Source organism: Ursus maritimus, unplaced genomic scaffold (assembly GCF_017311325.1).
Source record: "Ursus maritimus isolate PB19 unplaced genomic scaffold, ASM1731132v1 scaffold_2, whole genome shotgun sequence".
Taxonomy (NCBI): domain Eukaryota; kingdom Metazoa; phylum Chordata; class Mammalia; order Carnivora; family Ursidae; genus Ursus; species Ursus maritimus.
The window spans coordinates 31822952-31839825 of record NW_024424452.1 but is presented as its reverse complement, the minus strand read 5'-3'; the positions used below and the strand labels follow the sequence as shown (position 1 = coordinate 31839825).

General features: G+C 45.8%; 1 protein-coding gene across 1 annotated transcript in view; it reads right to left on the bottom strand.

Annotated features, from left to right (window-relative positions):
• Positions 1-16874, bottom strand: part of USP7 (ubiquitin specific peptidase 7) — a 62390-nt gene that overhangs the window by 20963 nt on the left and 24553 nt on the right. The window contains exons 2-6 of the mRNA XM_040635341.1: positions 10802-10906; positions 4961-5159; positions 3045-3183; positions 2331-2419; positions 116-224 (exon numbers count right to left, since the gene is read on the bottom strand). Coding sequence (XP_040491275.1) covers positions 116-224; positions 2331-2419; positions 3045-3183; positions 4961-5159; positions 10802-10906 — 641 coding nt within the window. The remainder of the gene's footprint in view (positions 1-115; positions 225-2330; positions 2420-3044; positions 3184-4960; positions 5160-10801; positions 10907-16874) is intronic.

Genomic DNA, 16874 nt, shown 5'->3' with positions numbered 1-16874 from the left:
CACCGTGGTACTGGGAGAGACACGGCAAAGTCGGGTGACAGGACTTTGCTTGTCCCTTAGGACTCGAGCAAGAGGGTGGGTGGAAGGTTGAGGGAGAGAAATACCATCCATTTACCTTTCGTAGTTGATTTGTGAAAAATAAAGTCTGCAGCAGGCTGTTCATGTAACAAGTCGCTCCCTGATTCTTTAAACCGACATAGCCCGTGTGCTTCTTTGAATCCCACCTACAAGATCAGTTGGAGGTTGAGGGAAAACTGCACAGGACGCCTCCTCGCTTCTGCAGTGTGTGTGGAGCGTTTCGGCGCGACGCCGGCGAGACCCCGCACTGCCGTGCACCGTCACCTCTTTCCCACCATCCTGACACAGGAACGACAGCCACGCACCCCTCCAAGGGAGAAACTCACCGCCAGGCACCCGGGCACTAAGGGCACCAGGGCCAGGAGTTCTCAGCACGATCACGGGCTCTGTTCGCCCAAGTGCACAAACCCAGCACTAGAGAAGCAGCTTAACGCCGCCGACGGCAGCACTGCCTTCTCTTCCAAGATCACACTCACAGACAGTCGCTGAATTCTACGGGACCGGCTCCCAGTGTGGGTCCATGGCATACATACTAGGTCACATGTGCAGTCAGCAAGAATGCAAACAGTCGAAACCCCTCTTTTTGCAGTTACACACATAAGCAAAGACAAGCATGTACACTGGGGCAGGTTCTCGTTCGGACTTCTACGCCCCTAGTGCTCTTTCTCTCCAGTCTATGGTGGTGGTTGCTGGGAAGAAACGGTACATCTTCTCAGAGTTAGCAGCTCCCACTGCACGTTCCCCCCCCATCGTAACAGGAAGCTAGAGAGAATGCCAGTTGAAGCCACAGCCTTCCCCATCTCCCTCTGTATATAATGCAAAGACATGAACAACACGATCGCCACCAAGCGTGACCAACACTGGAGGAGACGTTTACTACTGGCCGAGGTCAGGGTCAATAGTACTCTGTGATTCCAGGGGTTAGTCCACGACCTTGCTGACACGCTCGGGTGTACCGAAGGACCCTGCTGAAGTGTGTGCGTGTGGGTGTGAGTGTCTGCGCGTGCGAGCGCATCCGTGGATAATTTTAAAAACTGGCAAGAAAATGCAAGAATCCTAAATTATAGATGGTTATTTTAAAAACTATAATCCAAGATTTAGGTGATAATGGCTGACTAGGTTTTGATAAGTAAGTCTAAAGCAAGAAATCTGTTTTGATTGGTAAGACTGAAAAACCAATTCACTTTTTTAGTCAAGAAAAGTAGATCATAAACATAGGGGGAGGTTTTCAAAATGGGGGGGAACCCACAAAAAATTTAGTTTTCTTGTTTTTGCCCTCCCCCTCCTGATATCTGAGTAGAACGTGAGCTCTGAAAAGGCTCCTCAAGAAAAGCTGGATTCCTCCTGTACACGCCCCAGGCCACACCAGCCAGGACCCGACCTAAGTGACAGCTTCTGCGTGGCTGCCCCACGGCTCTCTGCCCGGTCCATCCAGGTCAACCCACACCCACACTCTTGCCAGAGCAGGGCCACGTGAAGACAAAATAAGGTGGGCAAGAAACAGGTGCCTGCCGCTGACCTTCTTCCCAGACTGCACTTAACGGCCTCACCCTTGGGCCTCCACCAGTCAGCAGGGCCCCACTGCCTGATTCCAGCTTCCGGCTCAACCTCCACACCCTCCGGATGTGGACGCGGCGCTCAGCCCCACCCTGCCCTGCTGCTGGTGCCTTCGCTCAACTCTTGTTCTCCCTGCCCCAACCCCTTACCCTCCTTGACAAGTAAGCCACCCCAGGCCCACGCCCATGCCTCCTGTAAGGCCGAACACTGCCTTGTGCACACAGACCTCCCACCGCTGAGCCATTGTCACGTCTCTTGCGGGTCCTCCAAGCTCGGCTCCACCTCACTCACCACCTCCAACCCACCAACTCCCCTGCTTCCTCAGCATACCCACAGCTCCCAGACCTTCCCAGCCCTGCCCTCTTCCAAGTAAAACTAGGGCATCTCCTCTGGAGGATTTATGAACTGTCCCAGCAGTCTAGATATCGGAGGACAGAAACCCACGGCTACCTTGCCGACCATCACCACATTCCTAGTGCACAGCAGTGTCCGGCCTACAGAAACCGCTCAAGAAAATCCGCCAAGCGAAGGGGTGAACGTGAGGCTGGCATACAGAGCCGCATACCCCCCGTATGTGTGGGCAAGCGCAGAGAGGGTGCGTATCTGTTAAGTATATGCATCTCTGTTCACATGCTAGTGCTTCACCACAGCACAAAAGGCGTTTCTTAAGAGCACCCAATTAAAGAAAAACTTACGCAACTCCATGGGGAGCATCCGCCTGTACAAAGACTTCAAAAGTAACTTTGTCATCATCTATAAATCCTTTCTCAGGATCAGTCACTTCCTATAAAAAATAAGAATATCCAGCTTGCATAAGAACACATGAATGCTCCCTTCGTTCTGAAGAGACAATTACCCTAGTGCCCTCTACGTATTAGAGGAAAACACTACTTTTTCTAACCCCCAAATCAGGCTTCTGATTTTGCAGTGTTTTGATCTACTTTAACTAGTAGTGTCCTCTGAACAAAACCAGCAAGAGCTTGGTTCCTCTAGGAAGCATCCAGGAAGCACTGGGAGCTGGTCCAGGGCACGGCCCAGAGGCATCGGTGCCCGCTCCCCAGAGCAAGGGCTTGGAGAGGTGCTGGAGAACCCACGCTGGAGCACCCAGCAGGACGTGCCTGACAACGCACTCCTGGGTTCCACGTCTGCCAAGAGCAGCCAAAACAGATGGGGCTGAGAACTGGGGAGGTTCCCTGAAACCATGTCTGACTTGACCCCCCCCCCAATACTGACCTGTCAGCTGCTTAAAAACCTCAACTAGCCAACTGGAGAAAACACATTTTCGGACACCTGTCCCACTTAGGAAGCACACATTTTTGATTCTAGAACGCACAGAAGGCTCTGAAGAGTGAAGGAACTCGGGAAGGAGTAAGGCTCAGATCATTCTGTATAAACACTCGGTTACTTACGCTCCAGGCCATGAAATTGGAAAACCCCCAATCATTCTCCTTGTGGAAGAACAAGTGGCTAATGCGTCGGCTGAACGACTTCTCATCGTCTCTGTAATTTATTATCTTCAGCACAGCCTGTGCGTGGCAAGACCACGACCTGTTTAAAGAAAATCTAAGCCTCAGTTGACCTATTTAACTGATGTTTGCACACTTTAAAAACACAGCACACAAAAATTCCCACATTTTTCCTTTTTTTCTTTTATTTTTTGGGAGGAGTGGGGGAGTTGGGGGAGAGACACATTTACCTTAATGGTGAAAACAGCTAAAACGGGTTGGGGGTGTCCCAGGCCATCCGTAGTGATTTGACCCATGGTTTTATTAATATTAATTTCTTTAAAAAGTTTTAGGTCAGGTTTTTTGTTTTGTTTTGTTTTTTTTTGTATCAATAAACAGAGAAGTTACTGAATTTTAGATACTGGTCTTTTAGATTCTGTAAGAGGCTAGTTTTCCGGTCACATGGTAGATTTAGTACCTAATCTGGGTATTAGGGAAAAGAACAGAACGAGAGAAAAGAAAAGCCGTGCTGCGTGCTCCAAGAACCCCTCTCGCAGCGGTTCCCAGGCAGGGCTGTACCAGGCGCTCCCGGGGGACTCCAAGCAGAGCCACCGAGTCACAGCACAGCAGAAGTGTCCCCGCTGCCATCAAGTTGGGCATAGATCACAAAAGGGCCTCTGGTCAATGTTTAAAAACCAGAAGGATACAGCCCTTTAAAGGTCCACTAAGAGCATGGAGCTACAGGAGAGCTGAACCCACAAGAGCGCAGCCTTGCAGCACCCGTGCTTCTGCGTGCTCGCGCCGGCCACGCTGTTTCCCCCAAACGACTGTCAGCCTGAAGTGGTCTGTCAGACTACCGTGCAGCCCAAATACTCACCAGAAACCAGATCATAATGTGAACACAGGAAGAAAAAAAATCAACCTACACACAGGCCCTGGCTGCAGCACACACTGGGCTTCGCACTTAACGCTTTCACGTCAAAAGCCCAAGGAAATGGACTACGTTCCCTGGAGCCTGGACAGAACAGCAAAGGCCAGTGCCCTTGGGGAACAGCCTTCATTGAGAGCTCCAAAGGGCTACAGTCTGGGGGTGACCACACAGACGTGGTCCAAGGAAGCAGCCTTCTCATGGGCTCCTTGATACGGAACGAGAAGGACATGGTGACCAAGTGATCCGGGACCCCTTCGAACAATGCCTTAAACTAAGCTTCTGAGAAATGCTGAACGGTGACAGTTTTTAATTAACGAAAGAATCAAACTTTTGACAAAGAATCAATGGGTAGGAAATGTGAAGCCTCAATCTTTAGTTTCATCTGAATAAAGGGACCATGAAGACTCTTCTCAATTTGAAGACATTTTATTACACACTTCTTTTAAAAATTATAGGAACAATATTTCTAAAATAAGCTGAAGAAGCTCATGTTGTAAAACCCTCAAAGAATGTTTTAGTTTGGATCTTTCTGAATTAACACACAGGAACTGGTTAACATAACTATGGGGAGGCCAAAGGACCTGAGGAACTTTCCTGGACTCCAGTTTTCCCGTCAGGCAGTGACTGGTATATAAAAGCCCACAATCCAGCAGTGAGCCCGTCCGCAGGGGCCCCGATTCCAGGTTCCATGGGCTGGTAGATTCTAAAACGTGAACTTCACTTTCTCATTTGCAAGAAAAAAAAGACACCTTTTCTAGACTGGAGAGAATACCTACCAGTGAGTTTTAAAGAGAGAAATGTATTTCATTGAATGTAAAATCACAGGGCTATGTAGAGGCAGCAAGGAAATTCAAAACTGTTCAGTTCAAAGAGGCCAATCAGATCGGGCCTCCAATCACGGAGCATAACTATTTGTGGGTTTGTAATCGCATCATTTAAACTGTCTTACGTGGAATCAGATTCAGCATTGCACTGGAGAAAGAATCCTACGCTTTTTTGGTGTGGTCTGTCTGGATAAAAGCGTGGCATCACCATAATCTTCCATGGCAGATTTCGCACAAAACACGGAGGGCTAAGGACCGACTCACTCAGTCTGCTGAAGCGCTCGACAGTGAACTGAAAGGTCGCCTCGGAGCGCCAACTCGTGTCTGCAAGAAAAGGCCGTGTCAATCACAGGGCTCGGGCATTGTGAAACAGCACCGACGGCCGACAACCGTGGGACCCCACGTGGGACAACCAACAACGGCGGGCGAACCGTTCTGTACGACCGCGACCTAACTGCTAGACCTGACTCTTGGGGAAAACGAGAGCGTCATTTCCCACTGATAATCTAAAACAGTGAGGTGACACACAGTTTATATGTGAATGCAATCCTAAACCCAGCGGGCTAACGACACACACCTGCCTGCCCTCCTCGATCTCCAGAGTTCGGCCTATGAGAACATCTACTCTACTCTGGCAATCCCGTGTCACCCTCAGTGAGTGGACAGGCTCTGCAGAAGCGGCATGAAGCGGCTCTTGGGACACCTGCTGGAGGCCGGGGCGCAGGGACGAAGAGGGCAGGGCTGACCCGGGCCAGGTCAGAGGAGCAGTGAGGGGGGCGTGGTGCTTGTGGGCGCAGGGGGTGCACAGGGTGCACGGACAGAGTGCCACACCATGCCTACTGCAGAGCAGCACTGTTTTAGAGACAAGACTGCCAAGAAGTGAGCCCCCAAAATAAATGTTAGCTTCATCAATTCACAATTTCTATGAAAATACCAGCCTGGACTCCCTAAGGGGAATTAATTTAAAAAGAAAGAAACTGGTTTTCTTCTCCATATGAATCGTAAAAATTGTTACATTTACTCAACAAGACTTGAAGGCAAATTTAGGGAATTAAGGCTTTCTCCAACAGAAAGTGGAGTATGGATATAACGCCTCTCTCTTGGATGACTTTCATTTAAAAGTCACCAGGTCATGATCTGTGGGTCCTGGGATCCCTGGGATCAAGTCCCACACTGGGCTCTCTGCTCAGCGGGGAGTCTGCTTTTCTCTCCCTCCCTCTCTCTCTCTCAAATTAACAAATAAAATCTTGGGGCGGGGGGGGGGGGGAGTCACACTTTAGAATTCCACCTTTGACTGATGGTGACTATTCACTTACAAGTGACACTGGCTACTGATTAGCCCTGACAAGCCCAGCAGTGTCCGCACGGACGCTTCTCAAACTCAGTGAACGAGCAGTCCTCCCCCGGTCTCCGCGCCAATCTTACTGGCTGGCACTTCTATAGAACATCAGGAAGCTGCTACAGCAAGGTCCAGGAGCTGTACAAGTCTCTACATGCCTTCTCTCCACTTCGGTACCTAGCTGGTTGCAGATGGGCTACAGTTCACCACGTGGCAGGGGACCAAGAGCCACACCATGAAGAGCCCCAGGTGGTCTACAGAACACTTTAAGGTACATGGAAGGCTTTTTCCGGTTTGGCATCAGGGGCTACTTTGGCATCACTCACCCCCAGGCTCCTGGGCCCCAAGGGAGACTCTCAGGCTTGGAGGAAGAGCACGTGAAGAACACACTGCCTTCCTTCATCCTTCAGTCTCCAAACTTCACTAAGACAACCATGTGCTCAGGATACAGACTTCTGGGGGTATGGATATTGCTTATGTTTGTGACTATCTGAATTTGTTCTTAAGAAAACATGTCCATCAATCCTCATGAGAGGGTAGTATTCTTTACCAAAGAAATAAGAACCAAAAGTAAGCGTGACAGCTGGCCCTGATCCCTTGTTTCAATACTTCTCCTCCCCAATTTTTCTGCTATGTAACCCTGCTCAACAGACCGCACAGGCCCTTCGGAAGGAAGGGCTGCTCAAGAGGGGTGAGACCCATCTAAGACATGCAGTATGTACTCGAGCTTCTTCAAGTGGCAGCTATGACCTTAACCCCTTGGAAGGGCAAAAGTACCCAAAGGCCAAGAGATGGGTTCAAGGTCATGTCTTAGAAAGGCTTGGGAAGAGTGTGGACCACCATTTCACAGACTCAAATCCCATGTGAGCAGCATTTCAATCCTGCAAGGTACGCAAGGTAGATGTTAACTCCCACTTTACAGATGAGGGAACCGAGGCTCACTGAGGCTAAGTGGTTTACTTATCCGAGGTTCTTCACAAAATGAGCACAGCGGGTTCAGTCCCCAAGATCTGCGGCCCCTGAACGGGGACGTTGTCTCTGGTTTGTAAAACGCCATATTCTAGAGTTTAACATCCCCCCAAATGCAGAGCCCAATCAAACTGGCTTCCCTTATGGGGACCAAAGAACTGCTATCAACCAAATAAAAATCACCTCAGGGCACGCACTCATGAAACCCTAAAGAGGTCAAAGTCCCAAAGTTCTGCCTCTCTTCTAACTCAACTACTTGTTTTCAGATAAAATTCCACTCTTTGTCAGATTAGATTTTCACACAGACCCAAACTGAAATATATCATAAATGCTTTTTCGTTGTCTCCCATACTTTAATCCAATTTCAGAATTAATCTTAGATATTAAATAAGACCCAACAAAACTCAGCATGGCACCGAGTCCACAAGACGGCAAGCCCTCCCTTCAGAGGCAGAGAGGCTCAGCAGCATCTGCCTGGCGCCATCCTGCCTCAGAACTCAGCTCACACGCGTAGATTTATACACGGCACATCCCTAGGACAGACTCAGTTCTGAGATATGCTAACTAGGACATTTAACATGAGGTTTCATGCGAATAAAAATGTCGCCTTATGGCTCTCAACTCTTTGTAGCTTAATTACATAAATGAAAAATAACATTATATACCAAAAAGTCAAGGCAAGAGGGTCTACAAAAGAGCAGAGCAGACTTGAAACCCATCTTTGGCAGAAAGGCCTGGCTTGATCACACTCCCATAAGGAATTACAGGAGACATAAATGTCTTTGCCCAAGAAAACAGGTGAAAGGTACTCCAAGATCCTATTTTTACAACTTCCCTGTGTCTATAATTACTTCAAAATTAAAAAAGAAAAAAATTTAAAGCAATACACCTGGGATTCTGAAGGATGCCCCACATCCTGCAGAATTAGCGTTTCATCTGAACAGAGACTCTATAACCTGCCTGAATGCCGCAGTTAGTGCATTACTCCATGCCTCTTTTTATTGTCAAGGACAGGATGACGAGTTTCTGCTACCTGTCACCACACATCCTCAGCCCGAAGACTTGGTTACCCACACCTCCACTCCTGCCCTCACAGAGCAGCCACCGTGCCCATTCGTACTCCCACCTTATCTTCGCAGGGCAAAGGCCAATGAACCAGACTGGGGTCCAGTTGCATGAAAAAGGTAGAGGAAGATACAGTCTTCTGTTTTGTTTTAAATCAGAAGGTTAGCCTAAAGAGTGCCCAAATAGCACTCTTGCAGTAATTTTATCAAACCTCTATTCTTCATTCAAGTCCTAGTTAATCCCCAGAACTTACTTTTGTTTCATGGGTACCAACAATCTATATTTGCAGAGGCTTTATTTACTCTAAAACTTATCTTCATCTAAGGAAAAACTGAGTAAGAAACTAAAATCAAAGGAGCATAGGTAGGTGCAACCAGAAAATGATTCTAACTCTTGCCCGTAATCCCATGTTACCAAGACTTTTAAATATGCTATCTCAACCCCACACCTGTTTGTCTATGCTGTCAGCCATTTAACTTTTGTAGAGAAACTCCCCTCCCAAAGAAGGCCCTTCTGCCCAGTAAATAAGCCTGATCCAGCATTCCCTAGACTGTGTGCCCTACTTTACCATGTCGGAAGGAGATTCAGAAAAAGGGTTTCTAAAGTTGAGACTCTTGGGGAATCATTAACAAAACAAGTCTTTTGGAGAAAGACATTAAGGTGCGGACAGCCCAGAGAAGCCCGAGATATGGACATCTGGTTGGCCCAGCACCCCTCAAATTTCCTAGACCATTCAAAACTTCTCACCTCATGCTAACATCCCACAGAAAAGAGTTTCAAAATACCTATCACAACTGGGAAAATGCTGCCACAAACTAAGGCTTCTACTGTAGAACCAGAACCATCTCCCTCCCTTCCCCTTACCACCAAAAAGAGAAAATCTTTTCACTCTCTTACACTGGGCCTTTTAAAAGACACCTCAAATCCCAAACCAGGAACATGGTGCTACTGAAGACCACTCTGCTTTGTCCCTTAATAAATACTCTTTTCCTGTTTGGTAACTCACTACGGCAATATGTCCACTATTAGGTTCAATGGTTTGGCACCATTATTTACTACTATTAATTTAGCAAAATTTGCCTGAAAAGGAAAGGGGTTTTATTATGTACATTACAGATCTCTAACAGTGGTTCTCAAATGAGGCAGTCTGGACCCCCATACACATCTGGCAGTGTCTATGTTTGGTTGTCAGGACTGCAGGGAGTGGGCATAAGGGTGGGATGACACTGGCATCCGATCGCGCCGAGGTCGGCCCCTACAACAAAGAATGATGCACCCCAAAAGGCAACAGTGCCAAGGTCGAGAAACCCTGCCCTTTATCTACAACTGCACCTCCTCCCAAGCCCTCCCCAAAAATAGACGCATGGAAATATTCTTTGGAATTGCTCTGTGGAACTAGACAGGGAGCTCTCTGCCTGGGGTGGGCAGTTACTACTGCTCCTCAAGTGACTGGAACCCAATCTCTACCTCACACTGAGCACACTGGGCCTGGCCACACCTTCCCAACTGCGCTCTCTGAATCACTTTCGGCATCTCCGGTGTCTGCAATAAAACCAAGAGCCCAGCAACCAAAGAGACCACAACCCACACCGTTGCCCTTGATCTACAGTGGAAAGCGCACTCCACAGGTAACAAAGCAGCGGGGTTTAGACCACGCCTCTTTACCTTCCTCAGATATTGCCTCAGCCAGCTGCCAGGGGGTAAACCGCACTGTGAGAGAACTCTCAACTACGGCTGCAGTTTCTCATGGAGGCTGAACTTTTGGCAGGAGGTCTGAACAGCAGTCCTTCTGGTGGTGCAGCCCGTGACTGACGGTTTCTTTTCAACTGCCCCGTTACTCCCCTGGGAAGGACACAACCCTTATGAGGATTGATGGACATGCTTTTGACAGAACATGGTTTCATATTACACTGCAAGATTCCAGGGACTCCATAAAGTGATTACTGGCTGCTACCGTCACATGATTTTGACCTTGCAAATAAGTGTACAGGTCACCTATTTGATAAATTATTAAGAAGAAATAGCCTCGAAAGAAATGATTTCCCGGGCACAAAATGTCCATGCATATACCTATGCATACACTTTTCGCATAGAAGATACAGATCAAAAGTTAGTGTGGGAGAATGAAGCCCAAAGCTCAATTCTGATTTCACACCTAATGGGAGCGGGGGAGGGATTATCAGCTCCAGACAACTGATAGACACACTACAGTAAGAATGCAATGGAAAGTCAAGTTCCAATGTCTAGAAGTATCTTGCTGCAAACAAAAAGGAAAGGAGAGTAAGATACACTTGCTCTGAACACTAACGGTGGCTGGGAAAGTGCAAGCCTGAGTAAATCCCCATCTTTTACAAACTTCTGCATTTAAACCTTCTCACCTAAGCTGGGGAGAACCACCTTACCCTGAAATTTATAGATAAACTTCAAATTCAAAACCAAAACAGTCTCCTAAATTTTCCTCAGATACAAACCTCCTGAAAATTAGCTACTCCTAAGAAACTCAGAAGTAATCAAGGAAGAAATCTATAGCACATCTAGTTGTGTTTCTGACAGTTTTCTGCCCAATGCAAGTTAACAAACCACATGTACTCACCATCCTCCATATCTTCCTCTGTGTTGTTGTGCCCATCACTCATGGCTACATTCCCGTTGATAACAGGGTTCTGAGTAATTCTTGGTGGGTCATCTGTATCTCCAGCTTTAAAAAAAAAAAAACAAAGAAATTCCATGGTTTTTTACCTTCAGGTCTTAGATTAAATAAATAAAAATATATTTGTACTTTTGACGATTTCCAGTCACTAATACCATCCAAATGTGCCATAATAAACATGCTCTAACCCAAAAGGTATTTACTAATATGTTTACTAAATATGAACTTTCATTGCTTTCAAAATGCTAAATTGGATGCAAACGATCACTATACCACATTTGCTAAATTTGCAATGATACTTTGAAATGGGTTTCCTACTCATTAAAACTCAACCCCACAGGGTGCCTGGTGGCTCAGTCGGTTAAGCGTCTGCCTTCAGCTCAGGTCATGATCAAGCCCCAATCCTCATGTCGGGCTCCCTGCTCACTGGGGAGCCTGCTTCTCCCTCTCCTTCTGCTCCTCACCCCACTCATGCTCTCTCTCGCCCAAATAAATTAAATCTTAAAAAAATAAATAAATAAAACTCAAACCCAGAGAAAATATTGTTAACTAAATATATACATAACAGTGTGCATCAGAACTTTCTAACACATGTCAGCGCTTTAAAACATCACACTGGAGTCTCAAAGTGTCACTGGACAATTACTGTAATAACTGAAGTATAAATCCAGGCAAAAACCAGAACTGGAGGTTGGGGGGGGGTGTGAAAGGGGGTCCCTAGGAGGATTGGCATTTATAAAGAGTCTGAAAAGGATTTTGAGAAGCACATAAAAAGATGTGCTACAGATTTCTATTTTTTTTAAATATTTTATTTATTTATTTGAGAGAGAGAGAGTGCACAAGCTGGGGGTGGGGGGAGAAGCAGGCTCCCTGCTGACCAGCCTGATGCTGGGCTCGATCCCAAGACCCTGGATCATGACCTGAACCGAAGGCAGACACTTAACTGACACCCAGGAGCCCCTGTGCTATAGATTTCTAAATGCTTGCTGAGATGTGGCTTGACAAACATTTATATATAATCAAAGATGTGGATTCAAAACTTTGAAGCAATGAATGGCAAGAATTAGGTGTAAACTCCAAGTGTTAACATTCTTATCTCTATTTAAAAACAATCTTCTTACACTGACATGGATCCTTGACTTAAAAGGAAATAAACGCTATGTCAAGAGTTGGGACTTAAATAACCTTTACTGGCCAAAAGGGTCCATCCTTCATATGTAAACCCTCTCCTGCTTCTAGATGTCAGAACAGCTCACTGCAACTAGTGCGGCCCCTTTATGTTGACTGTATACATGCTGACTGAAATCAACAGTCTTAGCTACGAACAAGAGATGTTATTTTTAAAACAGCTACCTAAGTGTGTCCTAGGCCTGCGACATTTCAGAGCCTCCCCACCCCCCGTTCAGATGGGCGGTCAGCAGTCGGTCTGATTCAGCACCATGGACAGCACCCTCCCCGTTCCCCTCTCAACATTCTCTAAAACCCCCAATTATCAGATTACGTCTCAAGTAATTCCTGAATATAAACCATGTTTTTTTCCCTTAAGCATCTCAAAACACACCTTAGAATTCCCTGGAGGCCAAGAAACAGGTATTACCAAATTTATATCACTTCCAAACCTGATACTCCTGTTTTATTAACTATCAATATATACACTTAGCAATTGTGTTGAAGTTATTTTTAAAAACAAACATATATACATTTTTGAACTGGTCCCTCAACCATCACACACACACACACACACACACACACACACACACACACACACAAAAGAAGCGGGGAGGAGAAATCCTTTTTGCTGTTGCTTAATTAGCTCGAACTCCAAAACTATGTTCTAAAAAGCAAAAAAAAATTTTTTAAAAAGGTATTTTGAAATGTCTTTCAACTACATTTATCCTCCTATATTAACATCAAACCACCATTAAAAATATTTTATGAGGAAAAACCCCTATGAAAGCCTATGAAATAAATTATGGCACATTCCACCAATAGAGTATTATAAAGCAGTGTTTCAATGTACCTATATGGAAAGTTCTCTAAGCTATAAGTTTAAAAAATAAATAAAGATACCAAGCAATAAATATCACATGCAACTTCTGTTATAAAAGAGACAGAGTATGTTCGAATAAGAACAAATAAATTCTCATTTCCCTTTACATGATAAACAAACACTGGAAGGACATAAACTATTAAGAGGCTCTCCAGAAGCAGCAGTAGCATGAATCTACATTATACACACTCTCACATTACACGAATGCACCATAAATCTTAATTTGCTTGATATATGCTTGGTATTTTAATTTCGTTTCTCAGTTCAAATCTGTCCTACTACAATTGCCTTAAAATATGGTTTTTAGTGCATGATTGCAAAAATAAAAATCTCTGTATACAAGACAGCATCACACCTAAAACAAGGATGCTTTGTAGATGTAAGCAGTCTGAACTAGAGCGGGTCATAGAATTCTCCAACTGATTTGTAATCCTGAAGATTCTGAGATCCAAGTGAATTCAGATTATAGCTGAAACAAGGTATCTTTTAAGGGTTTTGGTGACTTGAAATAGAGTACTTTTTCACCAGAAGTTATGGTAATAATAAAAATCAAGATCAAGTTGGGGCGCCTGGGTAGCTCAGTCAGTTAAGCGTCCAACTCTTCATTTTGGCTCCGGTCATGATCTCAGGATGGTGGGATCAAGCCCCGCATCAAGTTCCACCCATCCGGTTCCACGCTCAGCAGGGAGTCTGCTTCTCACTCTCCCTCTGCCCCTCCACGGACTCATGCTCTGTCTCTAAAATAAATCTTAAAAAAAAACATCAAGACCAAGTCAAAAGATCTATGGATCACCACCCATAGCACTTTACTGTGTGGGGTAGGAAAAAAATAGGCCACAGTGTTTTGGAAGTAGGATTAACTACAATGCAATGACTGACAAAAGTCTAATATTTTATAAATAAGGGAAACTATCTAATTTAATTAAGACAGGATTTCTCTGCAGTTGGTCCCTAAAAGCAAAATAAAGTTCTACACTTGAACTGGGTTCTCCTGAGCAATACCCCCACCTTTTTTTTTTTTTTTTTAAGATTTTTATTTATTTATTTGACAGAGGCAGCGGGACAGGGAACACAGCAGGGAAGAGCTAGAGAGGGAGAAGCAGGCTCCCTGCTTAGCAGGGAGCCAGAGGCAGGGCTTGATCCCAGGACGCTGGGATCATGACCTGAGCCAAAGGCAGATGCCTAACTGAGCCACCCAGGCACCCCAATACCCTACACCTTTTTACACATTTGTGCTGGGCTGATCGATTTGCTCCTTTCCACCCTCCTTAAGCATGGACATGCTGGTCCAGGCCAGTGGCTATGAAATGACAACAAGTCCCTGGTAGGTCCACCATGTACCTGAGAAATCTGGCCAATGACAGGCACCATGAAGCTCCCAACCAACTGCCATGGGGCCTTGATAGAAAAAGTTAGCAACTCAAGTCTAGCTCCTAAGGGACTGAATATCCAGTTAAAAAAAGCTCCTCATAAATGAGTCAGTTCAGCAAGAGGATTAAAAATTTAATTAAGACACAGTAAATCCCTGGACCTGAATTCAATGATGAAAGTACCCGAAGCCCACAAAAAGTCTGTATTAGACTTCCAGAAATATCTTCAATGGTTCAGACTGCCTTCAATATCACTAAAGTAGTACAACATTGGTGTGTGTATATGCATTTATCACTATATGTAAAGTGATCCTGTTCCTGAATTTTAGGTCCCATCTGTTTGAAACTTCCCAGATGTGTTAACTCTCATTTGGCCATTTGTGAAGCACAGCACTCAGTTTTTGACATGCAATGGTCTCAAATAAGATTGGGGACATGCTTGGCAAGCACCAGGGACAATATGGGATGCTTCAAATAAAAAAAACCAAAATGTACGAAATATGCCAAATACCGGGGGGGGAGCAGTTATCATTCCAAAATATATTTATGACACTCAAATACAATCAAAGATCATTTCCATTACTTGTGAGTGGTAAGCTCTTGATGCCAAGCCCTGTGGTAAGTACCAGAGGCACAATTTTATTATATATACGGAAGGACACAAAATGTCTCTTCTAAAGACTAGAAACACACAGAAGAGGCTAACGTGGCTGGTTACAGAGTCTATATATTTCCTCCTCTTGCTACTGAGGAGGCCAGGCTTCCCTTCCCACTGACTTCCATTTGTGATGTCATAACACAGGACTACTCAACAAAGAACACTTGCCAATTGCTATGGAAATGATGTGGCGCTAATTCAGCGCTGAATCTCACCCCTGGATGAAATAACAGACAAAGAGCAGAATTTCAATTTGCTGGCTTTGACATTTTCTGTCGCTTCACAAAGATTACTCAAACTCTCCCCAAAAGGCCAGATTTAAGGGGACAAACCACCACTGTGAGACCTCAGAGCCTTCCACTAAGAAGTTTGTGTACTGCCACCCGGTGGTGCCTAGGCCACAAAGACCCAGCCACACCTCCAACTCAGTCTCCCAGGTTCCTCCTCCAACTTTCCAACTAGTGATACAACCCAGTGAGCAAAACCGTAGCTCAGTTAAAGGCCAGAATATGTGGAGTGCCAACACAGGGTACACGGTCTAAACTCCCAACTCAACCAGTTCACCTGGAATTCAAAGTCAAAAGCCCTCTGGCCGCTGCTTGGTCCTCCTCCCCTTCTCTCCGCTTCTGGCACCCATTTTAAAGAATATTACATAAAGGAGAGCTTATCATGGTAAATGAGAACACTGGTATCTTCCTGCATACTGATTTCTTAATTAATCCCAAATATATTTCAGGACAGTTCAGAAATGTCAGTACTGGTTATAGAAACCCATTAGGGCCTATGAACCCCCATCTGAATCCCCCTTCCCCAGTCACCTTCTCGTCCAAGCTTGTGGTTCCCCGCCATGTCTGCATGGCTCTGCAGCAGTATCTGCTGGGGCTGGGGAGGGGAGGGTTCTCTCATCCACATCAGAGTGACTGCATAGAATCTCTAGGAGCTCTACCTCAGCATTCTTTTTTTTAAAGCCCCCCCCCCAACACATACACAGAATTCTTGGGTTTAGGACAAGGAACATATTCAAGCAACCTCATCAATTTAGAGAATCACTTCCAAAAGGCAAATTGATCCAGAAAGAGGATGTTATGGGAAAAAAAGAAGTCAGGACTTGGGTTACCAGTTCCTTAGCTGCTGATGTAAGTTGCTAACAGTGGGGAAAACTGGCTATGGGGATCATGGGCACACAGCACACAAACTACATCTCTCCTGAAAATCTAAAATTCATCCCTTATTAAAAGTGTACCTGAAAAAAGAGAAAACAGAAAACCCTTAAACCTAAAAAGCAAGGACTATAACTGATACTAAACTCACATATGGAGAATTTCAGCATGAAGCACGTGCCTCAGCATGCCCGCAATTCTCATACCAGCCAAGGCAGAAAAGGGCAGCCTAGGGGCGCCTCAGTCATTAAGCGTCTGCCTTCGGCTCGGGTAGTGATCCCAGGGTCCTCGGATGGAGTCCCACATCAGACTCCCTGCTCAGCGGGGAGCCTGCTCCTTCCTCTCCCACTCCCCCTGCTGGTGTTCCTTCTCTTGCTGTCTCTCTCTGTCCAATAAATAAATAAAATCTTTTAAAGGGGGGGGGGGCAGCCTAAGAGCTAGCTTGGGTCTGTGTCGGAGCAGGACCAGCAGAGCAAACAGGATGTCAGGTTTGCTTCAAGCGTTTCATGAATCTGTAACTCCATTTACTGACCCCCTACTGAGTGCGGGCCCAGTGCAGACATTCTCAGGTGATGACCACAAGCTCCCTTAACCGATGGACCCACTGGCTTAAGGCTACAGCTGGATGTGAGGGGCACTGCCTCCAGGGGAGCCCAGCTCATATTCTCTGTTCTTCCTCTAAAAGACCGGCTCTGCCGACGACTTGGTCTATCCTCCAGGAGGACTGCTCCCTCCTCAGGTAAAGGACAAGTTAGATGGAGGCCCCACATGAACCCAG